This window comes from Hemitrygon akajei, chromosome 11 (assembly GCF_048418815.1).
Source record: "Hemitrygon akajei chromosome 11, sHemAka1.3, whole genome shotgun sequence".
NCBI lineage: Eukaryota > Metazoa > Chordata > Chondrichthyes > Myliobatiformes > Dasyatidae > Hemitrygon > Hemitrygon akajei.
In genome coordinates this window covers 52,198,264-52,224,718 of record NC_133134.1, presented here as the reverse complement: position 1 = coordinate 52,224,718, position 26,455 = coordinate 52,198,264, and the positions used below count along the sequence as shown (strand labels likewise).

General features: G+C 43.3%; 1 protein-coding gene across 2 annotated transcripts in view; it reads left to right on the top strand.

The window, feature by feature from the left end:
• The window catches only part of baiap3 (BAI1 associated protein 3), a 130,789-nt gene that overhangs the window by 73,824 nt on the left and 30,510 nt on the right, over window positions 1-26,455 (top strand). For both annotated transcript variants that reach the window (XM_073060869.1, XM_073060870.1), the window contains exons 16-22: window positions 8,632-8,756; window positions 10,950-11,040; window positions 11,734-11,790; window positions 21,955-22,052; window positions 22,646-22,697; window positions 23,548-23,699; window positions 26,241-26,361. In XM_073060869.1, coding sequence (XP_072916970.1) covers window positions 8,632-8,756; window positions 10,950-11,040; window positions 11,734-11,790; window positions 21,955-22,052; window positions 22,646-22,697; window positions 23,548-23,699; window positions 26,241-26,361 — 696 coding nt within the window. The remainder of the gene's footprint in view (window positions 1-8,631; window positions 8,757-10,949; window positions 11,041-11,733; window positions 11,791-21,954; window positions 22,053-22,645; window positions 22,698-23,547; window positions 23,700-26,240; window positions 26,362-26,455) is intronic.

Sequence of the window (26,455 nt, the reverse complement as noted above, 5' to 3'; positions counted from 1 at the left end):
CATAGAATAGTACAGCACAGTACAGGCCCTTTGGCCCACAATGTTGTGCCGACCCTCAAACCCTGCCTGCCATATATCCCCCCACCCTAAATTCCTCCATATACCTGTCTAGTAGTCTCTTAAATTTCACTAGTGTATCTGCCTCCACCACTGACTCAGGCAGTGCATTCCACGCACCAACCACTCTCTGAGTAAAAAAACCTTCCTCTAATATCCCCCTTGAACTTCCCACCCCTTACCTTAAAGCCATGTCCTCTTGTATTGAGCAGTGGTGTCCAATGGTGTCCAGTGGTGGCTGGTTGTCCACTCTATCTATTCCTCTTAATATCGTGTACACCTCTATCATGTCTCCTCAATCCTCCTTCTCTCCAAAGAGTAAAGCCCTAGTTCCCTTAATCGCTGATCATAATCCATACTCTCTAAACCAGGCAGCATCCTGGCAAATCTCCTCTGTACCCTTTCCAATGCTTCTACATCCTTCCTATAGTGAGGCAATCAGAACTGGACACAGAACTCCAAGTGTGGCCTAACCTGAGTTTTATAGAGCTGCATCATTACCTCATGACTCTTAACTCTATCCCTCGACTTATGAAAGCTGACACTCTATCTTTCAAGAATCACTAAATTCTGGAATAGATCTGGAGAACTGGAAAACTGCAAATGTCACTCCAGTCTTTAAGAAGGGAGGGAAACAGAAGAAAGGAAAATATAGGCTGATTCAATGGTTGGACAGATGTTGGAGCCTATTATTAAGGGTGAGGTTAGGGTACTTAGAGGCACATGATAAAGTAAGACAAAGTTAGCATGGTTTCCTTAAGGGGAAATCTTGCTTTACAAATCTGTTGGAATTCTTTTGAGGATAGATAAAGGAGAGTCGATGGGTGTTGTTTACTTGGATTTTTAGAAGGCCTTTGACAAGGTGGCACACATGAGGCTGCTTAACAAGATAAGAGCCCATAGTATTACAGGAAATGTACTGGCATGGATAGGTGATTGACTGACTGACAGGAGGGAAGGAGTCAGAATAAAGGTGGCCTTTTCTGGTTGGCTGCTGGTGACCAGTGATGTGCCACAGGGTTCGGTTTTGGATCGCCTCTTTTCACTTTATATGTCAATGATTTGGATGAAGGAACTGATGGCTTTGTTACCAAGTTTGCGGATGATACGAAGATAGGTGGAGCGGCAGGAAGTGTTGAGGAAGTAGGTAGTCTGCAGAAGGGCTGTCTTGGACAGATTGGGAGAATGGGGTAAGAAGTGGCAGATGGAATATAGAGTAGGGAAGTATATGGCCCTGTACTTTGGTAAAAGGAATAAAGGCAGGTGGACTATTTTCTAAAAAGGGAGAAAATTCAAAACTCGGAGGTGCAAAGAGACTTGGGAGTCCTCATGCAGGATTCCCTCAGGGTTAACTTGCAGGCTGAGACCATGGAGAGGAAGGCAAATGCAATGTTAGCATTCATTTCGAGGGGTCTAGAATATAAAAGCAAGGATGTAATGCTGAGGCTTTATAAGGCATCGATCAGACCACACCATGAGTATAGTGAGCAGCTTTGAGCCCCTCATCTGAGAAATGATGTGATGGCATCGAAGAGGGTTCAGAGGAGGTTCATAAGAATGATCCCAAGAATGAAAGGGTTAACATGTGAGGAGCATTTGATGGCTCTGGGCCTGTACTTACTGGAGTTTAGTAGAATGAGGGGAATCAAATTGAAACCTGTCGAATATTGAAAAGCTTAGATGGAGTAGATGTGGAGAGGATGTTTCCTATAGTGGGGGAGTCTAGGACTGGAGGGTGCTGCCTTTGAACAGAGGGACATCCATTTAGAACAGAGATGATGAAAAGTTTCTTTCGCCAGAATGTGCTAAATCTGTGAAATTCCTTGCTACAAACAGCTGTGCGGGCCAGGTGATTGGGTGTATTAATCAGGGTGTCAAAAGTTACAGGGCGAAGACTGGAGATAAGGGGGTGATAATACATCAGCCACTATGGAATGGTGGATCAGACTCGATGGGCTGAATGGCCTAATTCTGCTCCTATGATCTGCAGCTCTGCCCACTGAGAAAAGTGGCTTTGCAGCTTTTGAGAGCAATGACAGGATTTGGAATCACATTCGTAAGAAAAAAAGTACTCCTGTTACACTATGGGTTGGATTAGATTCAATTTTATTGTCATTGTGCCGAGTACAGATAGAATTGCTGGATATTTATGACACATTACCGCCCACAACTGCTGCCTAGAAGAACAAAATGCACCAACTATGTTGTAGTCCACAACAGAATGTGATATGAGGTCATTATGTTCCTCTGCACAAGCTAAGAAATGATCAGTTGATCAATACTGCTTGTATCTGAGACAACCTGTTCCAAAACGTGAATCGATTGATCCTGGAGCAACAGCTAAAAACGGAAAACCTTGAAGAATGACTATCAGAGCAACCGCCTGATGGAAGGATGTCAAGCTCTCTGAGTTAGCAGATGATTGTCGTTTTCAGAGACTAGAGCTTGCGGGTTCTGAGACGGGGGACAGAATAGATTCACTCCCGTTAAGTAAGGTAACTATTTATTTACAAGACAAGACGGACACTAAATATTCAGGAAACATTTGAAGCTAAAGTCAGTCACAAATACCTATTTAAATGGAGCGCCCGAAGTAGCAGGAGAAAGCAGACACTAAACATAGAGCGGTGGGTGCGTGGAATGCACTGCCAGAGACGGTGGTAGAGCCGGATAGGGTAGGGTCTTTTAAAAGACTCTTAGATAGGTACATTGAGCATAGAAAAAAATAGAGGGCTATGCGGTACGGAAATTCTAGGCAATTTCTAGAGTAGGTTACATGGTCGGCACAACATTGTGGGCCGAAGGGCCAGTAACCATCTCTATATTCATACGCACAGTGACAAATACTTACCTAAAGATTACCCTCAGCCTGCAGTACTCTAGCATACACCCGCTGTCTACCTTTCCTGAGGAACCTGGGAAGGTTCCAGGTTGCCGTGGACCGTCTACCTGGTCCACGACAACCCAGGAGCGCACAGCTGCCGTGTGATTGGTTCAAACCCGTACGGCGCCGTGATGTCATCAGCTAATTGGAAACTAATGCTCCGTCCATGGGCCAATCCCCACCTCCCACTGTGGAGTCGCTTTCAATCAGCAGCTAAAGACACACAAGAGTAGTTGAGGGAGAAAAAAAATCTACAAAGTACAGTACTGTTAGAAGAGAAATAGATCCCAGAAAAGAACCATTTATAGAAAACAATCGACAACATTTCTGAACTCGCAGTGTTACATCTAAACTGGCAGCTGGGATTGGAATTGGTTTATTATTGTCACTTGTACCGAGGTACAGTGAAAAAGTTGACTTACTATTGTTCACACAGATCAATTCAGAACATGATGTACCGAAGTAGTACAAAGTAAAATAATGACAGAATTCAGAATGAACTGTTGCAACTACAGAGAAAGTGCGGTGTAGAGAGACAGAGAGGTAAATTCTATTGTATCGTACTGGGAAACCGTTTCAGTAGTATTATAATAGTGGGGTTGAAGCTGTCCTCGCAAAGAAGAATGTCCTGCCAAAAGAAACCAGTACGTATCGTGTAGAAATTCTTAATGAATTTGCAAGCGTTTGTCACTCAGCAAATCAAAGGTTTCCAGCCTCATCAGACCAGGTAGTGTGGTGAACTACGTATACCTGTCTGGACACGACCCCTGCTGACTGCTCCTGTGGCTCCTCCCACAGACCTGGTATAAAGGCGATTGAGGCCTGAGCCTGGTCTCAGTCTCCAGGATGTAGTATGGTGGTCAACTACTGCTTGTTCTTTCTTCCAGTCAATAAAAGCCGATATCTCGCCTTCACGTCTCAGAGAGAGTTATTGATGGTGCATCAGGTAGCAATGTGGAAGTCAAAGCAGAAATCAGCAACAATTGTGTTGATCCTGCGTTTTTCACCCCGCTCACCCGTGGCTAGAAATGAACATGTTGAATTTGCCATTGTACATACTGGTTCATACTGGGTTTCTGCTAACATGAAGAGTGAACGAGCCTCCAACCAGCTTAACTCAGCGAGCACATTTCCTTACAACTGCACCACTCCTTTAAAGTTCTAGGAATATTTTCATCTCAAACGACATTCAATTCCAAGAAAACCTGCAAGATATTTTACTTAATCTCAAGTGACTGCGATTACACGTCTGGTTGTTAACACAGCTCAGCTCTTTCCGTTGTAAAGATCACAAATGCGGTGCTATCAGTGACTCAATTAGCTGTGAAGAAAGGGCCACAGAACAGTAAATATTGGCTGTGAGTTTGACACGAAACAAAATCAAAACTGTCGGAACGCCAAGATTACATTTCTTCCCCGAGAGCCGCAGCAATTCAGACACAAAATGGAGAAATCTCATAGAGAGTGCGCCCTCTAGTGACGTTACAGACACTATGCATGTGACGTCTTAAAACTTTGACAAACTTCTATAGATGCATAGTGGAGAGAGTATTGACTGGCACCAATGCCTTTGAGCGGAAAATCCTACACAACCTAGTGGATTCAGCCCAGTTAGATCACGGTTAAAGCTCTCCCAAGCATTGAGCAAAGCGGCATGAAATCCTGTTGTAGGAAAGCAGAGATCCCCACCACCCAGGCCATACTCTCTTCTCGCTGCTCCCATCAGGCAGAAGGTGCGAGAGGGAACCCAGGACTCGCACCACCAGGTTCAAGAACAGCCACTACCCCTCAACCATCAGGCTCTTGAACAAAATGGGACACAGTAACTACACTCACTTGCTCCATCGGTGAGATGTTTCCCACAGTCAATGATCTCAATTTAAGGACTCTTTATCTCATCATCTCAAGATCTGGTTATTTATTGCTATTTACTTACATTTGCATTTACAGTTTGTTCTCTTGCACCCTGGGTGATGTTTCATTAATCCTATAACAGTTACTATATGTTTACTATCCGTTATAGTTTATCTCTCCCATTTCCTGCACATCTGCCCTCACCCCATCCACTCACCACCCCACTCGGGATAGGGTTCCCTTTGTCCTTACCTACCACCCCACCAGCCTCCAGGTCCAACGTATAATTCTCCATAACTTCCGCCACCTCCAACGGGATCCCACTACCAAACACATTTTTCCCTCCCCCCCCCCTTTCTGCTTTTCGCAGGGATCGCTCCCTACGCGACTCCCTTGTCCACTCATCCCCCCCATCCCTTCCCACTGATCTCCCTCCTGGCACTTATCCTTGTAAGCGGAACAAGTGCTACACCTGCCCTTACACTTCCTCCTTCACCACCATTCAGGGCCCCAGGCAGTCCTTCCAGGTGAGGTGACACTTCACCTGTGAGTTGGCTGGTGTGGTATACTGTGTCCGGTGCTCCCGGTGTGGCCTTTTATATATTGGTGAGACCTGACGCAGACTGGGAGACCGTTTCGCTGAGCACCTACGCTCTGTCCGCCAGAGAAAGCAGGATCTCCCAGTGGCCACACATTTTAATTCCACGTCCCATTCCCATTCTGATATGTCTATCCATGGCCTCCTCTACTGTCAAGATGAATCCAAACTCAGGTTGGAGGAACAACACCTTATATACCGGCTGGGTAGCCTCCAACCTGATGGCATGAACATTGACTTCTCTAACTCTGTTAATGCCCCTCCTCCCCTTCTTACCCCATCCCTGACATATTTAGTTGTTTGCCTGTTCTCCAACTCTCTCTGGTACTCCCACCCCCCCTTTCTTTCTCCTGAGGCCTCTCGTCCCATGATCCTTTCCCTTCTCCAGCTCTGTATCACTTTCACCAATCACCTTTCCAGCTCTTAGCTTCATCCCACCCCCTCCGGTCTTCTCCTATCATTTCGCATTTCCCCCTCCCCCCACTACTTTCAAATCTCTTACTATCTTTCCTTTCGGTTAGTCCTGACGAAGGGTCTCGGCCCGAAACGTCGACAGCGCTTCTCCCTATAGATGCTGCCTGGCCTGCTGTGTTCCACCAGCATTTTGTGTGTGTTGTTGTTTGAATTTCCAGCATCTACAGATTTCCTCGTGTTTGCACAATTACTATCCTATAGATTTGCTGAGTATGCCCACAGGAAAATGAATCAGGATTGTGCACAGTAAAGTACGCACTTTGATAATAAATTTTATTTTGACTTTGATGAAGTTAATCAACAGTTCAAAGGAACTAAACAACAATTAAAGAAGAAGCCTTGGTTCTCAGGTTGATATTGTTTAATGTCATAATCATAATCAGGTGTATTATCACTGGCATAACACAGCACAGGCCCTTCAGCCCACGATGTTGTGCTGACCTTTTAACCCACTCCATGATCAATCTAACCCCTCCCTCCCACATAGCCCTCCATTTTTATATTATACAGGTGCCTAAGGGTCTCTTAAATGCTACTAATGTAGGTACCTCTTCCACCACCACACTCTCCATAAAGAACCTGCCTCTGACCAACCCCCCTACACTTTCCTCCAATCACTTTAAATTTATGCTCCTTGCATTAGACATTTCTGCCATTTTGTGAAACTTGAATTGCGGCAGTACAATGTAGCAGATAAAATATTACAACACGAAATATATAAAAAACAATTAAGCAGTGCAAAAAGGGAGCACAGTAGTGAGATGCATGGATCATTCAGAAGTCTGATGGCAGAGGGGAAACATCTGTTCCTAAACACTGAGTGTTCACCTTCGGGCCCCTGTGCATCCTCCCTGATGATAGGAATGAGAAGAGGGCATGTTGCAGAGGGTCCTTATGGTGGATACTGCTTTCTTGAGGCACTGCCTTTTGAAAATGTCCTCAATGGTGGGGAGACGAGTGTCGACAGTGGATTCGTCTCTGAGCTCAGACTCCAAACTTCATGTGCAAAATAACCACGTTGTTAATTCTAGAAGAACTGATGTGAATGTCAGAGTTACCCAAAGGGTTAGTGTTAGTGTTGGCTTTGCTAACTTGTCTTCTACCAGTCTTTTGCTTGAGGTTGTCAATGAGTACAATCCCTGTCGTAGGACGTGTGAGGAGCCCTCCTGTGAATGCCACCAAGCCGAAGAGTGAATATATCACTGTTGCTTGGTGCACTGCAAAGATAGATAATGGATCACCGTTCAATAGTGAACAATTCACCAAGTTCACGAACTTCCTAGGTTTCCTGTATGACAAGATCACACCTGGCTGGCCACAAGCCAATGCTGAAGCAGAACGATTTATGCAAATGCTAAAGGAAGTCATCCATATTGTTCAGGCCAAAAGGAAGCAAGAACTTTACTGAATACAAAACAACACTATAAACAGCACCAGCCACTCCTGCCTCATGCAGTCAGTCAGGGCATATTCTGGAGTTATGGAATATAGCAAATATTAATTTCAGCAGTAGCCAGTCTTCAGATCTGAATTGTCAATTGTGGATTGAATTTAAAATGCTGCTCAGAACAATGATCTACTTGGATCTGCAGATTGGGGTCTATTACCAACCAGGAAGCACCCCATTGACCTGAGATGTCTGGATATGCATAAATGGAGCCCAGACTCAGTGGTGATTAAGATGCCTTTCGGGTGTTGGGAGTGTTGGTGCGAATATCTAGGAGTTTGAAAAGTATATATAATTCAAAGGAAGCATTGCAGATACATCGTAACCATAGAATTGTCCTGCTTTATCTTTGATCTTTAGCATATAAAAATGTGATATATTGTTGGGTCAGAAAGCCTCGCTCCAGAATGACTTCAAATGTGTCAGCTTGTGTGTGCCAAATAAAGATTTTTATACTCCCAGCTGCGTGTGTCTCCAGTGGCTTTCGTTGACAGTCACAACACAATCCGTGCATATGTGTCTTCCAGAGATTACCCATGAGACTGATGATTAACACCCTAGGTGCAAAACATTTATTCCAAAATTGAAGAAGAAACTGAAACACCTTAGTTCTTGCATCCAACACCCTCCCAGCCTAAATTCACCAGGTGCAGTCCATGAAGCAGAAACCTTAGCATCTCAAAATGATCAAAGGACTAAGACCAAAATGGTTATTTTAGCTATTATGGATGTAGGAATGTGATGTTATTATTCTGTATTAATGCATCTTTTTAAGAATGCTACATGTATTTCCTCTTTAAGAATTTGTACTGTTTTGAGCATGTCATTCGACTTGGGTGCATTAATAAAACAAGTTCCCTTTGGCTGTTCTAGAGAATTTCTATCCTAGTTAATGTATGCAGAACTCCTCATAATTCTCCTGGTGTGCTATGCTCTAAGCAGGCAGAACCAGCAGAACTCACTGCTTCAAGTACCTACTGCATTAATAAGGGCTAAATCCAGAAGCTTATATTCCAGACCAGAGGTTCCCAACCTATTTTATGCCATGGACCAATACCATTAAGCAAGGGGTTCATGGACCTCAGGTTGGGAAGCCCTGGTCTAGACAAAAGAACAGATGGTAAATTGCAGGAGCTCGTCACTCTTTCTGGAATTTTCCACCGTCAACCCACATCACACCTACCCCTGGAAAGCAAAGTCCCAGCATCAGAATTCCAATGACCTATTGTCATTTCAGCTATTGTAATGGTCGTCTCATTACGATAATTTCAGCTATTGTAATGGTCGTCTCATATCTGTAACTTTGGTTTGTTGCAGGAAGAGTCCCTGGGCGATAGTTTTGTCCTTTTCGTCAACTACTGCTGGATGTTGCTCCACAGGATGAGGCAGGTCTTTCCCTTCAATGCCCCAAAGGCGCTGAAGCAGCTGGAGTTGATGCTGAGGTAATCCGGACCAAGCCGAGCCAGATTAAGCTGCACTTGTAAAATTAGACCACAGCATATCAGACAGCAAGGACGTCGCCAGGACTAGTGGGCTTGATTTATGAGAAGAGGCTGTGATTTAGGGTGAGAGACTGAGGATTTAAAAGGGACCCGAGGGGCAACTTGATGATTGAACAAGGGGCTTTTCATTCCTGGAGTGTAGAAGGATGAGAGCTGATCTTATAGAGATATCTATAATTATGAGGGGTATTAATAAGCTGACTGAGGTAACTGGATCTCTCAGCTCAGTATGAATGCAGTTCTGGTCTCCATACTTGAGGAAGGATATACTGGCTTTGGAGTCAGTGCAGAGGAGGTTCACCAGGTTGATTCCAGGGATGAAGGGGTTAACCTATGAGGAGAGACTGAGTTGCCTGGGACTATACTCTCTGGAGCTCAGAAGAATGAGAGGGGATCTTATAGAAACATACAAAATTTTGAAAGGGATAGATAAGATAGAAGTAGGAAAGTTGTTTCCATTGGTAGGTGAGACTAGAACCAGGGGACATTGCCTCAAGATTCAGGGGAGAAGATTTAGGGCAGAGATGAGGAGAAACTGTTTCTCCCAGAGAGTGGTGAATCTGTGGAATTCTCTGCCCAGGCAAGCAGTTGAGGCTTCTTCACTAAATATATTTAAGATACAGTTAGATAGGTTTTTACATAGTAGGGGAATTAAGGGTTATGGGGAAAAGGCAGGTAGATGGAGCTGAGTTTACAGACAGATCAGCCATGATCTTATTGAATGGCGGGGCAGGCTCGATGGGCCAGATGGCCGATTCCTGCTCCTATTTCTTATGTTCTTATGTAAATGGCAATTTGCCCCTTTCAGCTCCCCACCCTGCCACAGTGGTATTAGAGGTAATTTCCAATGTAGCTGACACCAAAAAGAGGCAGGTGACTCCTGGACAGAGGAAGAGACAGATCTTTATCTCCAGTGTCTGATGGCAATGAAGTGGCCAGAAGCCAAACCAAGTTGAAGCATTCCAGGTCAGACCATGAAGCCAGAAGCAAGTTAAGCCAGACTAGAAAACAAACTGGGCCAGCAAGTGCAGGCACTCTATTTGACCAAGGAGAGCTTTATATCTGAACCAATCAACGCAGCCTATCTGACACCTGCAAAGATCACCTGTCCCTTTACTGAATAGTGATCGGCAGTCATAGTGGGTTGGTGCATTATCAGAACAACCAACCCTTCAGTGACCAGCTCAGCCATACAGGTTAATGATCAGACCAGCTCTCCTCTTGGTCCATGTGTCCCAGCAAGTCAGTAACTATAGTGGGAGAAACAAAACTGCTGCAATGGAGAGAATGTTTAACCAATAACTAATGTCTCTCTCTACTTCCCTCTCCATCTCGATCTTTCTAATAGGGGAAGGAATTTAGCCCTCACTTTAGCTAAGGAATTGCAAACCAGGGTGTGTAGATTTAAAGTAATTGGTGGAAGAACTAAAGGGGAGATGGTTGTGTATTTAATATTTCAGTAATATTGTAAACATATTGGTTGATTAAGTATTCCTCTTGGTTTAAATAATTCATTACAGTTTATGTATATATATAAATATGTTAATTGCATATGCTATTACTCAGCCACATGATATACACACGCCTCGATTAAAGTGAAAACTAAGTTCGATTCACATTTCAGACTCCCGTCTTTTCCTTTGAACTAGTTTAACGTTTTCAAACTACAAAGCATAACGGAGATGAGGAAATATTTTATATCCGGAGGGTGGTAGGGGTCTGGAAAGCACAGCTTGGAAGGGCATTTTCAGCACTACCCTTAGCACAGTTGCTCAGTACTTGGATATGTACACAAAGAGCTATTTGCAAGGACTCTGATGCAGGGCTGGAAGATGGGATTAGTAGGGTTTACCCCTTTTAAGCAGCATAAACATGAAAAGCTGAACAATGTAGATGTTCAGATTCAATATCTATCATCACTTTCCTTGCCTTCTCCTCGCTCTGATTTTCTCTCGCTGTCATTGTCTCCAGCTCTCTGTTTCATTACCTTTCTACCTCGTTCTCTCCATTTATTTCTTTCCCTCTCTCATACTATTCCCCTATGTCTATCCCCATCCCAGCTCTTTTCTTTTTCAAGATCCCCACCCCCACCCCTCCATGCTTCTCTCACCCATTCTCCTTCAATATTTTCAGGTGCTTGCTGAAGATTCACTCCATGGAGGCTTTCAAAGTACTCTGCCCTGTCGACAAGTCGCTCCATGAGGAACTGGTTGTGAGAGTAAAGGTACAGTGTGTGACTTTCACTGTCAGTAGTTTGAAAATGCAGACACAATCTACAAGGTAACGATGCAGTCGAGCTCACCTGCATGTTGTTAGTGGGAATGAGGAAAGAACCCATCAGATGTTAAGTAACTCCTCTTGCAGAATGCTGTTGATAAAGTGCCACTGGAGAGGCTTCTGGAGCTATGACATGACTATAACAGCTGCAAATGTCAGAAGCTCACGGAGGGAAAGATGCCAAAGAACCCTTTGATGATCTGGTTTGCAAAGATGATGAGAAGCCAGAATCACAACAACATGCAATTAATCAGAACTAAGGGCCGAGGGCAGACGGTCAAAGTTGAATACGGTTTTATATGAAATAACGTGCTATATCATTCTTCAGTGGGTTCTGTGGGAGGGGGAGAGAATGTACCCAAGAAGTGAACGATAAAGTTCTTATACTGTTAGTTGTCAAGTAGCTCAATTTTTCAACTTCTTTTAGGTGAGAAGGAAGACAACAGAGATTGTTGATGAGAATATGTTGTAGGAAGTGTGTTGTATCTTGCAGTCAGCTGAACGCAGTTTCAGTCAGACTGAGAATACACATAGCTGCACCAGATTGTGCAACAACTGCAGCTAATGCATTTGCAACCGTGCATCAAGAAACCCTGAGAAAAGTAACACTGTAGTAATTGGCACTGTGTTAATTTTATAGAAATCCACAGTTGAATGGTATGAGAAAATGCAAGAGAGCTTCAAACCAGTAACCAAGGTATGTTGATGTGAATTCGACAATCTGGGTAAAAGCACAGGAATGTGACTTGGCATTGCTGTCCATTGCTACTTGAATACTTGTTCTCTTTCTGTAGTCCATTGTTGCTGAATACTCACTCTCCCTATTGTCCATTGTTGCTGAATACTTAATCTCCCTGTTATCCATTGTTGCTGAATACTCAGTCTCCCTGTTATAGACAATAGACAATAGGTGCAGAAGTAGACCATTCGGCCCTTCGAGCCTGCACCACCATTTTGAGATCATGTCTGATCATCTACTATCAATACCCGGTTCCTGCCTTGTCCCCATATCCCTTGATTCCCCTATCCATAAGACACCTATCTAGCTCCTTCTTGAAAGCATCCAGAGAATTGGCCTCCACTGCCTTCCGAGGCAGTGCATTCCAGACCCCCACAACTCTCTGGGAGAAGAAGTTTTTCCTTAACTCTGTCCTAACTCTACCCCTTATTTTCAAACCATGCCCTCTGGTACTGGACTCTCCCAGCATCTGAACATATTTCCTGCCTCCATCTTGTCCAATCCCTTAATAATCTTATATGTTTCAATCAGATCCCCTCTCAATCTCCTTAATTCCAGCATGTACAAGCCCAGTCTCTCTAACCTCTCTGCGTAAGACAGTCCAGACATCCCAGGAATTAAGCTCGTGAATCTACGCTGCACTTCCTCTACAGCCAGGATGTCCTTCCTTAACCCTGGAGACCAAAACTGTACACAATACTCCAGGTGTGGTCTCACCAGGGCCCTGTACAAATGCAAGAGGATTTCCTTGCTCTTGTACTCAATTCCCTTTGTAATAAAGGCCAACATTCCATTAGCCCTCTTCACTGCCTGCTGCACTTGCTCATTCACCTTCAGTGACTGATGAACAAGGACTCCTAGATCTCTTTGTATTTCTCCCTTACCTAACTCTACACCGTTCAGATAATAATCTGCCTTCCTGTTCTTACTCCCAAAGTGGATAACCTCACACTTATTCACATTAAACGTCATCTGCCAATTATCTGCCCACTAACCAGCCTATCCAAGTCACCCTGAATTCTCCTAACATCCTCATCACATGTCACACTGCCACCCAGCTTAGTATCATCAGCAAATTTGCTGATGTTATTCTCAATGCCTTCATCTAAATCGTTGATGTAAATCGTAAACAGCTGTGGTCCCAATACCGAGCCCTATGGCACCCCACTAGTCACCACCTCCATTCCGAGAAACACCCATTCACCATTACCCTTTGCTTTCTATCTGCCAACCAGTTTTCTATCCGTGTCAATATCTTCCCCCCAATGCCATGAGCTTTGATATTACCCACCAATCTCCTATGTGGGACCTTATCAAATGCCTTCTGAAAATCGAGGTGCACTACATCCACTGGATCTCCCCCGTCTAACTTCTTGGTTACATCCTCGAAAAACTCCAACAGATTAGTCAAGCATGATTTACCCCTGGTAAATCCATGCTGGCTCAGCCCAATCCTATCACTGCTATCTAGATATGCCACTATTTCATCTTTAATAATGGACTCTAGCATCTTCCCACCATCGATGTCAGGCTGACAGGTCAATAGTTCTCTGTTTTCTCCCTCCCTCCTTTCTTAAAAAGTGGGATAACATTAGCCATTCTCCAATACTCAGGAACTGATCCTGAATCTAAGGAACATTGGAAAATGATTACCAATGCATCCGCAATTTCCAGGGGCACCTCCTTTAGTACCCTAGGATGCAGACCATCTGGACCTGGGGATTTGTCAGCCTTCAGTCCCATCAGTCTACTCATCACCGTTTCCTTCCTAATGTCAATCTGTTTCATTTCCTCTGTTACCCTATGTCCTTGGCCCATCCATACATCAGGGAGATAGCTTGTGTCTTCCTTAGTGAAGACAGATCTAAAGTACTCATTAAATTCTTCTGCCATTTCTCTGTTTCCCATAACAATTTCACCCAATTCATTCTTCAAGGGCCCAACATTGTTCTTAACTATCTTCTTTCTCTTCACATACCTAAAAAAGCTTTTGCTATCCTCCTTTATATTCCTGGCTAGCTTGCGTTCGTACATCATTTTTTCTCCCCGTATTGCCTTTTTAGTTAAGTTCTGTTGTTCCTTAAAAACTTCCCAATCATCTGTCCTCCCACTCACCTTAGCTCCGTCATACTTACTTTTTTTTAATACTATGCAATCTCTGACTTCCTTTGTCAACCACTGTGGCCCCTTTCCCCCCTTTAAATCCTTCCTTCTCCGGGGGATGAACTGATTTTGCACCTTGTGCATTATTCCCAAGAATACCTGCCATTGCTGTTCCACTGTCTTTTCTGCTAGGATATCTGTCCAGTCAACGTTGGCCAGCAATTCCCTCATGGCTCCATAGTCTCCCCTGTTCAACTGCAACACTGACACCTCCGAGCTGCCCTTATCCTTCTGAAATTGCAGATCAAAACTTATCATATTATGCTGTTATGCAAGATATCATATTATCTTGCTGTTATCCATTGATGCTGAATACTCAATCTCTCTGTTATCCATTGTTGCTGAATACTCAATCTCCCTGTTGTCCATTGTTACTGAATACTCAGTCTCTCTGTTATCCATTGTTGCTGAATACTCAGTCTCCCTGTTGTCCATTGTTGCTGAATACTCAGTCTCCCTCTGTTATCCATTGTTGCTGAATACTCAGTCTCTCTCTGTTATCCATTGTTGCTGAATACTCAATCTCCCTGTTGTCCATTGTTACTGAATACTCAATCTCTCTGTTATACATTGTTGCTGAATACTCAGTCTCCCTGTTATCCATTGTTGCTGAATACTCAGTCTCCCTGTTATCCATCGTTGCTGAATACTCAGTCTCCCTGTTATCCATTGTTGCTGAATACTCAGTCTCCCTGTTGTCCATTGTTGCTGAATACTCAGTCTCCCTGTTGTCCATTGTTGCTGAATACTCAGTCTCCCTCTGTTATCCATTGTTGCTGAATACTCAGTCTCTCTGTTATCCATTGTTGCTGAATACTCAGTCTCTCCCTGTTGTCCATTGTTGCTGAATACTCAGTCTCTCTCTGTTATCCATTGTTGCTGAATACTAAGTCTCTCTGTTATCCATTGTTGCTGAATACTCAGTCTCTCTCTGTTATCCATTGTTGCTGAATACTAAGTCTCTCTGTTATCCATTGTTGCTGAATACTCAGTCTCCCTGTTATCCATTGTTGCTGAATACTCAGTCTCTCTCTGTTATCCATTGTTGCTGAATACTAAGTCTCTCTGTTATCCATTGTTGCTGAATACTCAGTCTCCCTGTTATCCATTGTTGCTGAATACTCCGTCTCTCTGTTATACATTGTTGCTGAATACTCAGTCTCTCTCTGTTATCCATTGTTGCTGAATACTAAGTCTCTCTGTTATCCATTGTTGCTGAATACTCAGTCTCTCTCTGTTATCCATTGTTGCTGAATACTAAGTCTCTCTGTTGTCCATTGTTGCTGAATACTCAGTCTCTCTGTTGTCCATTGTTGCTGAATACTCAGTCTCCCTGTTGTCCATTGTTGCTGAATACTCAGTCTCTCTGTTATCCATTGTTGCTGAATACTCAGTCTCTCTGTTATACATCGTTGCTGAATACTCAGTCTCCCTGTTGTCCATTGTTGCTGAATACTCAGTCTCTCTGTTGTCCATTGTTGCTGAATACTCAGTCTCCCTGTTATCCATTGTTGCTGAATACTCAGTCTCTCCCTGTTATCCATTGTTGCTGAATACTCAGTCTCTCTGTTATACATTGTTGCTGAATACTCAGTCTCTCTGTTATACATTGTTGCTGAATACTCAGTCTCTCTCTGTTATCCATTGTTGCTGAATACTCAGTCTCCCTGTTATCCATTGTTGCTGAATACTCAGTCTCCCTGTTGTCCATTGTTGCTGAATACTCAGTCTCCCTGTTATACATCGTGGCTGAATACTCAGTCTCTCTGTTATACATCGTTGCTGAATACTCAGTCTCTCTGTTATACATCGTTGCTGAATACTCAGTCTCCCTGTTGTCCATTGTTGCTGAATACTCAGTCTCCCTGTTGTCCATTGTTGCTGAATACTCAGTCTCCCTGTTATACATCGTTGCTGAATACTCAGTCTCCCTGTTGTCCATTGTTGCTGAATACTCAGTCTCTCTGTTATCCATTGTTGCTGAATACTCAGTCTCCCTGTTGTCCATTGTTGCTGAATACTCAGTCTCTCTCTGTTATCCATTTTTGCTGAATACTCAGTCTCCCTGTTATCCATTGTTGCTGAATACTCAGTCTCCCTGTTGTCCATCGTTGCTGAATACTCAGTCTCCCTGTTATCCATTGTTGCTGAATACTCAATCTCTCTGTTATCCATTGTTGCTGAATACTCAGTCTCCCTGTTGTCCATTGTTGCTGAATACTCAGTCTCCCTCTGTTATCCATTGTTGCTGAATACTCAGTCTCTCTCTGTTATCCATTGTTGCTGAATACTCAATCTCCCTGTTGTCCATTGTTACTGAATACTCAATCTCTCTGTTATACATTGTTGCTGAATACTCAGTCTCCCTGTTATCCATTGTTGCTGAATACTCAGTCTCCCTGTTATCCATCGTTGCTGAATACTCAGTCTCCCTGTTATCCATTGTTGCTGAATACTCAGTCTCCCTGTTGTCCATTGTTGCTGAATACTCAGTCTCCCTCTGTTATCCATTGTTGCTGAATACTCAGTCTCTCTGTTATCCATTGTTGCTGAATACTCAGTCTCTCCCTGTTGTCCATTGTTGCTGAATACTCAGTCTCTCTCTGTTATCCATTGTTGCTGAATACTAAGTCTCTCTGTTATCCATTGTTGCTGAATACTCAGTCTCTCTCTGTTATCCATTGTTGCTGAATACTAAGTCTCTCTGTTATCCATTGTTGCTGAATACTCAGTCTCCCTGTTATCCATTGTTGCTGAATACTCAGTCTCTCTCTGTTATCCATTGTTGCTGAATACTAAGTCTCTCTGTTATCCATTGTTGCTGAATACTCAGTCTCCCTGTTATCCATTGTTGCTGAATACTCCGTCTCTCTGTTATACATTGTTGCTGAATACTCAGTCTCTCTCTGTTATCCATTGTTGCTGAATACTAAGTCTCTCTGTTATCCATTGTTGCTGAATACTCAGTCTCTCTCTGTTATCCATTGTTGCTGAATACTAAGTCTCTCTGTTGTCCATTGTTGCTGAATACTCAGTCTCTCTGTTGTCCATTGTTGCTGAATACTCAGTCTCCCTGTTGTCCATTGTTGCTGAATACTCAGTCTCTCTGTTATCCATTGTTGCTGAATACTCAGTCTCTCTGTTATACATCGTTGCTGAATACTCAGTCTCCCTGTTGTCCATTGTTGCTGAATACTCAGTCTCTCTGTTGTCCATTGTTGCTGAATACTCAGTCCCCCTGTTATCCATTGTTGCTGAATACTCAGTCTCTCCCTGTTATCCATTGTTGCTGAATACTCAGTCTCTCTGTTATACATCGTTGCTGAATACTCAGTCTCTCTGTTATACATTGTTGCTGAATACTCAGTCTCTCTCTGTTATCCATTGTTGCTGAATACTCAGTCTCCCTGTTATCCATTGTTGCTGAATACTCAGTCTCCCTGTTGTCCATTGTTGCTGAATACTCAGTCTCCCTGTTATACATCGTTGCTGAATACTCAGTCTCCCTGTTGTCCATTGTTGCTGAATACTCAGTCTCTCTGTTATCCATTGTTGCTGAATACTCAGTCTCCCTGTTGTCCATTGTTGCTGAATACTCAGTCTCCCTGTTATCCATTGTTGCTGAATACTCAGTCTCTCTCTGTTATCCATTGTTGCTGAATACTCAGTCTCCCTGTTATCCATTGTTGCTGAATACTCAGTCTCCCTGTTGTCCATCGTTGCTGAATACTCAGTCTCCCTGTTATCCATTGTTGCTGAATACTCAATCTCTCTGTTATCCATTGTTGCTGAATACTCAGTCTCCCTGTTATCCATTGTTGCTGAATACTCAGTCTCCCTGTTGTCCATTGTTGCTGAATACTCAGTCTCCCTGTTGTCCATTGTTGCTGAATACTCAGTCTCCCTGTTATCCATTGTTGCTGAATACTCAGTCTCTCTGTTATACATCGTTGCTGAATACTCAGTCTCCCTGTTGTCCATTGTTGCTGAATACTCAGTCTCTCTCTGTTATCCATTGTTGCAGAATACTCAGTCTCTCTGTTATACATCGTTGCTGAATACTCAGTCTCCCTGTTGTCCATTGTTGCTGAATACTCAGTCTCTCTGTTATCCATTGTTGCTGAATACTCAATCTCCCTGTTGTCCATTGTTGCTGAATACTCAGTCTCTCTGTTATCCATTGTTGCTGAATACTCAGTCTCCCTGTTGTCCATTGTTGCTGAATACTCAGTCTCCCTGTTGTCCATTGTTGCTGAATACTCAGTCTCCCTGTTATCCATTGTTGCTGAATACTCAGTCTCCCTGTTATCCATTGTTGCTGAATACTCAGTCTCCCTGTTGTCCATTGTTGCTGAATACTCAGTCTCCCTGTTATCCATCGTTGCTGAATACTCAGTCTCCCTGTTATACATCGTTGCTGAATACTCAGTCTCTCTGTTATACATCGTTGCTGAATACTCAGTCTCCCTGTTGTCCATTGTTGCTGAATACTCAGTCTCCCTGTTATACATCGTTGCTGAATACTCAGTCTCCCTGTTATACATTGTTGCTGAATACTCCGTCTCTCTGTTATCCATTGTTGCTGAATACTCAGTCTCCCTGTTATACATCGTTGCTGAATACTCAGTCTCCCTGTTATCCATCGTTGCTGAATACTCAGTCTCCCTGTTATCCATCGTTGCTGAATACTCAGTCTCCCTGTTATACATTGTTGCTGAATACTCCGTCTCTCTGTTATCCATTGTTGCTGAATACTCAGTCTCCCTGTTATACATCGTTGCTGAATACTCAGTCTCCCTGTTATACATCGTTGCTGAATACTCAGTCTCCCTGTTATCCATCGTTGCTGAATACTCAGTCTCTCTGTTATACATTGTTGCTGAATACTCAGTCTCCCTGTTGTCCATTGTTGCTGAATACTCAGTCTCCCTGTTGTCCATTGTTGCTGAATACTCAGTCTCCCTGTTATCCATTGTTGCTGAATACTCAGTCTCTCTGTTATCCATTGTTGCTGAATACTCAGTCTCCCTGTTATACATCGTTGCTGAATACTCAGTCTCCCTGTTGTCCATTGTTGCTGAATACTCAGTCTCCCTGTTGTCCATTGTTGCTGAATACTCAGTCTCCCTGTTGTCCATTGTTGCTGAATACTCAGTCTCCCTGTTATCCATTGTTGCTGAATACTAAGTCTCTCTGTTATCCATTGTTGCTGAATACTCAGTCTCCCTGTTATACATCGTTGCTGAATACTCAGTCTCTCTCTGTTATACATCGTTGCTGAATACTCAGTCTCCCTGTTGTCCATTGTTGCTGAATACTCAGTCTCTGTGTTATCCATTGTTGCTGAATACTCAGTCTCTCTGTTATACATCGTTGCTGAATACTCAGTCTCCCTGTTGTCCATTGTTGCTGAATACTCAGTCTCCCTGTTATACATCATTGCTGAATACTCAGTCTCCCTGTTGTCCATTGTTGCTGAATACTCAGTCTCTCTGTTATCCATTGTTGCTGAATACTCAGTCTCCCTGTTGTCCATTGTTGCTGAATACTCAGTCTCTCTGTTATCCATTGTTGCTGAATACTCAGTCTCTCTGTTATCCATTGTTGCTGAATACTCAGTCTCTCTGTTATCCATTGTTGCTGAATACTCAGTCTCCCTGTTGTCCATTGTTGCTGAATACTCAGTCTCTCTGTTATACATCGTTGCTGAATACTCAGTCTGCCTGTTGTCCATTGTTGCTGAATACTCAGTCTCCCTGTTATACATCGTTGCTGAATACTCAGTCTCCCTGTTGTCCATTGTTGCTGAATACTCAGTCTCCCTGTTATACATCGTTGCTGAATACTCAGTCTCCCTGTTATACATCGTTGCTGAATACTCAATCTCTCTGTTATCCATTGTTGCTGAATACTCAGTCTCTCTCTGTTATCTATTGTTGCTGAATACTCAGTCTCCCTGTTATCCATTGTTGCTGAATACTCAGTCTCCCTGTTGTCCATTGTTGCTGAATACTCAGTCTCCCTGTTGTCCATTGTTGCTGAATACTCAGTCTCTCTGTTATCCATTGTTGCTGAATACTCAGTCTCTCTGTTATCCATTGTTGCTGAATACTCAGTCTCTCTGTTATACATCGTTGCTGAATACTCAGTCTCCCTGTTGTCCATTGTTGCTGAATACTCAGTCTCCCTGTTATCCATTGTTGCTGAATACTCAGTCTCCCTGTTATCCATTGTTGCTGAATACTCAATCTCTCTGTTATCCATTGTTGCTGAATACTCAGTCTCCCTGTTGTCCATTGTTGCTGAATACTCAGTCTCTCTGTTATACATCGTTGCTGAATACTCAGTCTCCCTGTTGTCCATTGTTGCTGAATACTCAGTCTCCCTGTTGTCCATTGTTGCTGAATACTCAGTCTCCCTGTTATCCATTGTTGCTGAATACTCAGTCTCCCTGTTATCCATTGTTGCTGAATACTCAATCTCTCTGTTATCCATTGTTGCTGAATACTCAGTCTCCCTGTTGTCCATTGTTGCTGAATACTCAGTCTCTCTGTTATACATCGTTGCTGAATACTCAGTCTCCCTGTTGTCCATTGTTGCTGAATACTCAGTCTCCCTGTTGTCCATTGTTGCTGAATACTCAGTCTCCCTGTTGTCCATTGTTGCTGAATACTCAGTCTCTCTGTTATACATCGTTGCTGAATACTCAGTCTCCCTGTTGTCCATTGTTGCTGAATACTCAGTCTCCCTGTTGTCCATTGTTGCTGAATACTCAGTCTCCCTGTTGTCCATTGTTGCTGAATACTCAGTCTCTCTGTTATACATCGTTGCTGAATACTCAGTCTCCCTGTTGTCCATTGTTGCTGAATACTCAGTCTCTCTGTTATACATCGTTGCTGAATACTCAGTCTCCCTGTTGTCCATCGTTGCTGAATACTCAGTCTCCCTGTTATCCATTGTTGCTGAATACTCAGTCTCCCTGTTGTCCATTGTTGCTGAATACTCAGTCTCTCTGTTATACATCGTTGCTGAATACTCAGTCTCCCTGTTGTCCATTGTTGCTGAATACTCAGTCTCCCTGTTATCCATTGTTGCTGAATACTCAGTCTCCCTGTTGTCCATTGTTGCTGAATACTCAGTCTCCCTGTTGTCCATCGTTGCTGAATACTCAGTCTCCCTGTTGTCCATTGTTGCTGAATACTCAGTCTTCCTCATTTATTAATGAACTCATGGTCAGCTTGATGAATGATCATTCATCAGGACCTACTTGAAATTTACTTCTTATTTTTGATGGATGGTCAGAAGCCATTTATCTTCTCACAGATGCAGCCTGACCTGCTTAGTACTTCCTGCATTGTTGAGTTTTTCATATTTTCTGCTTCGGCATCTTTTTTTTAAATTGTCATGATCAGCCTGGCTGTACGAGCTCAGACTGTGGGAAGGATGGGGAAGGATGGCTGTTTCAGTGATGGAGCTTGTTACTACACCACAAACCATGAACCCAGGTGGATCCGCCCAAAGGCCTCCTACCTGTGGGACCGTGAGGGGTTTTGTATTAAGTGGGCGATGTATTAGTGAAAGGGAAAGATAAAAACTGACATGTTGGAATTCTGAAATAATGTTAGAGAATGCTAGAACTACTCAGCTGTCGGGGATCACCTGGGGAGAGAGAAATGGAGTTAATGTTTCAGAAAAATGATCATTCATCAGAATTGGTTGAATTACATTTAGAAGAGTGAGGTATGTTTGTGGAATAATCTGGGTCTGGGGTGGATTGCAGGTTCAGTTTTGGGGGATGATTTGTGTTCAGAATGGGGGCATTTTGGGATTTAGGGGGTGAGCTGTGCTTGGGGCAGAGAACAGGTTAGAGGGAGAGATTTTGGAGTGATTTGGGTTTGAGGGGTGTGAAGTGGAAATGGAAGATTCCTTGCATTGTAAAATACTGACTTTAAATTTCAGTCAGATCAGGCTCAGCTGAGGGCTCTGGTCTTGTTGGTTGACACCGTTTGCACAGATTTGCGCAAGAAACAAAAACTCTACGGCAAAATATTTATGAGGTAAGCATTTTAGCTTTATTTCTCTCTTTTATAGCATTTCAATTACTTTATGAGATTAAATTAAGGATAGAGGAAACTGTATCTTGTACTTGACCTGTGCTGTGAAGTAAAACTATACTGCAGTATGGGTGAGGTACATGGTAGAGTTTCCCCAATCCACTACAAGACATACACCGTAGCAATACCTCTGTCCCATTTGAGGATACGTAATTCACCAGATCATCCAGTGCCTCTGCTTTGGGTTGCTTATCTAAAAACCTCTTTGGATTAATTGTGGATTATTTTCTTATTCCTTGGTGGGTTTGGAGTGGGTGAAGGAGGGGAGGATGGGGTTGGACGGGCTTTGGTGAGACAGTGAGGCCGCGGTCACGAGACATCCTTTGCACATGGTAGTAATTCCTTGTGTTCTTGGAGCCCTGCTCTGAGCCGATCCTGCTTTACCAGCTTGACATTATGCCTCAGTCTTTGTCAGGGGGTAATGAGGTATGCCAGAGAGACGTTCATACAGATGTGTGGATGAACTTCTTAAGGGGTTTTAACTGCACTGAGCTACTGTTCCCTGTAAACTTAAAAGAATGTCTTTCTGTTTCTAGTGTTGTGAAGATTGAGTACTTTAGTTTGACTTACCAGCAGCTGGAGAAACTGGTAAGGATACCGGGAATATCAGAGACTGAATCTGCTGTGAAGTAAGCCCCCATTCCATGTGAGAGTCACCCAGAGATAGCCCCCAATGGGTGTGAGTGAATTATAGAGTAAGCCCCGTGTGAAGGTGAACTCCCCATTGGACAGATTGGGACTAACCTTAGATACCCTGAGAGGAAGTTCCCCCCCCCCCCTTTTCACAAATGAGTTTCTCAGCATTGGCCCCATCCTTCTCCACCACGGAGGCTTTGCTGGTGAGCCTGTATTGTGAGGATTGAGCACCCCATTTGTGAAAGATCAACCTGCAGCCAAAGACTTTTCCAAATTGAGACGATGTGTGAACATCAGCAAACTGAGGCCCAGGCATTACATTCCTCCTATGACACACCTCATTTGATGATCTCCCAGTGTAGATTTGTTCCACCATGACCTTTGCATTACCCTGACAGCATCTCCCATCTCCTCATTTAGGTTTTTCGGAATGGGTGGATGATTTTGGACAGCTGTGTGCCTGACTCTCACAATGAGTGGATGGGACCTACTCAGTATGGCTACCGTTCATTGCAAATGAACAACTTGGGCTTGATAAGAACTTAACGCATTCAGAATCAGAGCATTGGTCCTGTCATACAACTCCCCTTTATGCTTATCCTCCCTCCTGTCATCATCATGTTATTAAATCCATCAGAATAGTTTCTGTTTCTGGTAGGCTCCTTCTCCACTGAGGAGGCAGAACCCCACAAGACAGTGACACAGGACCACCTGAGAATCTTGGCTCTTTTCAAACTGCTTCCTAGTCTCTAGCTGAGTCATGAACTGATTTCCTAAGCTTGCTGTTTGATGCCTCCCGCAGATTGCAGATGATGTCTTGACAATAATGGAGGAGCTGGGAGCAGCCATGGAACAGGAGAGGTCAATGATGAGCCAGCAAATTGCAGAGACACTGTTCGAGCTATATCTGTCTCTGAAGGAAATTAAACACTTCAGGGAATTCCTGCCGTTGAAGTGAGTTGACTGAAGCTACAACTATTTTAAATTACTTGGAAGATCAGAGGGTTGCAGCGAAAAAGTATTAATGTTTCAGGTTGCTGATCATTTATGAGGACTAGGAAATAAAACAAGCTTCAGAGTGCAGAGAATGGGGGAGGAGGCAGAGAGGGGTCTCTGTGAAGGGAGAGGATAGAAATGAATGAATGATCAAAGTGGTGATGGAGCCAGGTGAGAAAGAGTGGTCAAGGCTTGGGTGAAAAATAGAAAGTATCTGGAGCTTGAGAAGCAGAAGATGAATAAAATATAAAACTACCCCCAAAATGATGATTATTGAAAATGAGCAATAAAAAATGTGCTGATTATCTGTAAGTGTTGAATTCAATGTTCAGTCTGGAAGTCCATTCAATGTTCAAAGTAAATTTTGTTTTCAAAGTACATATATGTCACCATATACAACCCTGAGATTAATTTTCCTGTGGGCATACTCAGCAAATCTATAGAATAGTAACAATAACAGGATCAATGAAAGATCAGCCAGAGTGCAGAAGGCAACAAACTGTGCAAATGCAAATATAAATAAATAACAATAAATAACGAGAACATGAGGTAAAGAGATAAAGGGTCCTTGAAAATGAGATTACATGTTGTGGGAACAATTCAATGATGGGGCAAGTGAAGCTGAGTTTAGTTATCCCCTTTTGGACCTGGTGGTGCAAGTCCTGAGGCCCTTGTACCTTCTACCTGATGGCAGCAGTGAGAAGAGAGCATGACCTGGGTGGTGGGGATCTCTGATGATGAATTCTGCTTTCCTATGATAATAATTCAAGTAGATATGCTCAGTGGGTGGGAGAACTTCACCTGTGATGTACTGAGCCAAATCCACCACTTTCTGTCGGACTTTCTGCTCAGAGGCATTGGTGTTTCCATACCAGGCTGTGATGCCGCCTTAGCAGGAAGATTGGGTGTTGTTACTTAAGTTTCATTGAAAAAGTGCAGGAGGACAAAGACAGACGTGTCAGAGAGAAATTGAGAGGTAAAGTAACAGCCAGTTGGAAGTCTGAGTGGAGCTTGTGCTCTGATTGAAGTTTCCTGCTGAAATGTCACCCACTCTGCATTTCCCAATGTAATGTAAACCACAGAGTGAGCACTAACAGTAGAATGCTCAATTTGAAGAGCAAGTGAATCCTGCCTTCATCTGATATGCTTGGAGATAAATGGGTATTGCCCTGCATGTGCATAGGAAGCAGAAGATGAAAGGGAAGACTGAATCAGAGATTCAGGAAGGAACAGTTCCTTCAATAACTTTAAGGAGGAGGGGAGGGGAAGAGCTGTTAGAGAAGGCATAAGGCAGGAGGATTCAGATATTATGGTGGATGCTCCATAGTGTGGAACCACAACAACTGAAGGTGGGTTTGGACAATAGAACAGGCATGGTTGAATATCATGTCAATCATGGTGGAAGGTTACAAGCAGTTGAGGAAAAAGAGAGATGTAGAAAGTAGCATTATCGACAGAACTGGGAATTTGGGAGACTGGAATGATATTTACACAAGATGCAACATTTTCCTTCAATACAGTACCTGGGATGAAAGGCTCTAAGTTATAGGGAGTGACAGTGAGTGTGAATAATAGTTTATGCAGTAAGGGGACCATACTAACCAAAGATTTTGCTGGTGTGAACACTCAGAGGGCATATCATTTTGTGAATGAATCTGGAATGAGGGTCACTGTTTAAAAATAAAGGATCATCCTTTAAGATAGAACTTCTTTTTCTCTTGAAGGGCTGCAAGTCTTTGGAACAGTCTTTCCCTGTGATGGAACCAACATTTTTGATAACTTTTAAGAGAGAACCATATAAATTCTTGATAAATAAGGGGGTGAAAAGGGAGAAGCTTCAACGCAAAGATGGGATGGCGATCAGATAAACCCTGATCTTAGAAAATGTGTAGCAGACTTGAGAAATCGAGTGGCCTACTCTTGCTCCTAAATTATGTGTCCATGTGCATGCCGTTTTGATCTTTTAGCATTACTCCATTTGAGCCACCTCTATGAAATTTTCCCTCAACCTGCTCTCATCTAAAAACAATCCTGGCTGCTCCACATTGAAGTCCCTCATCCCCAGGGCCATTCCAGGTGATCTTCTCGGCGTCTTTTCCAAGGCCACGATACCTTTCCAAAACTGAAATGTCCAGAAGTGTATGTAATATGTGGGTGTCGATCATAGCCCAATGGTAGCACTCATTACAGAAGAATGCGGGTCTAAGGACTTCCTACAACTGCATATAAAATCCACTCTGATTATCAGGTGCAGCACTGTTCAAGGAAACACTGAGCTGAAGCAACATCTCCCTATAGGTGAAGAAGAGCAGCAATCCCATACTGGGTCCCATCCAACGGGAATGATCAAACGCACAGATCCCACTCAGCAGAGAATCATGTCATGCTGATTCCAATGAGCAGGGGTTGCTCTATCATCAGATCCCGCAGACCTAGCAGGGAGAATTGTAATACTGCATCCTGTTCAGGCCCTAAATCTGTTTATCTCCACCTCTGCAGGGACTCAGATCTGGGACTCGGGAATTTCCATGATTGGTTCCAGATATCTATTAACAAGTGGCTACACATTGTTTATGAGAAGGCATGTGAACGAATCACGAAGGCGGTGATGGTGGATCAGGTAAATGGAATCAGCAAACAGCTTTTCATGTTTTTGAACGCATTGACAAGGTAGGCCTTTTGCTCCTTCCTTCCTCTTGCACTCAGCTGACAAT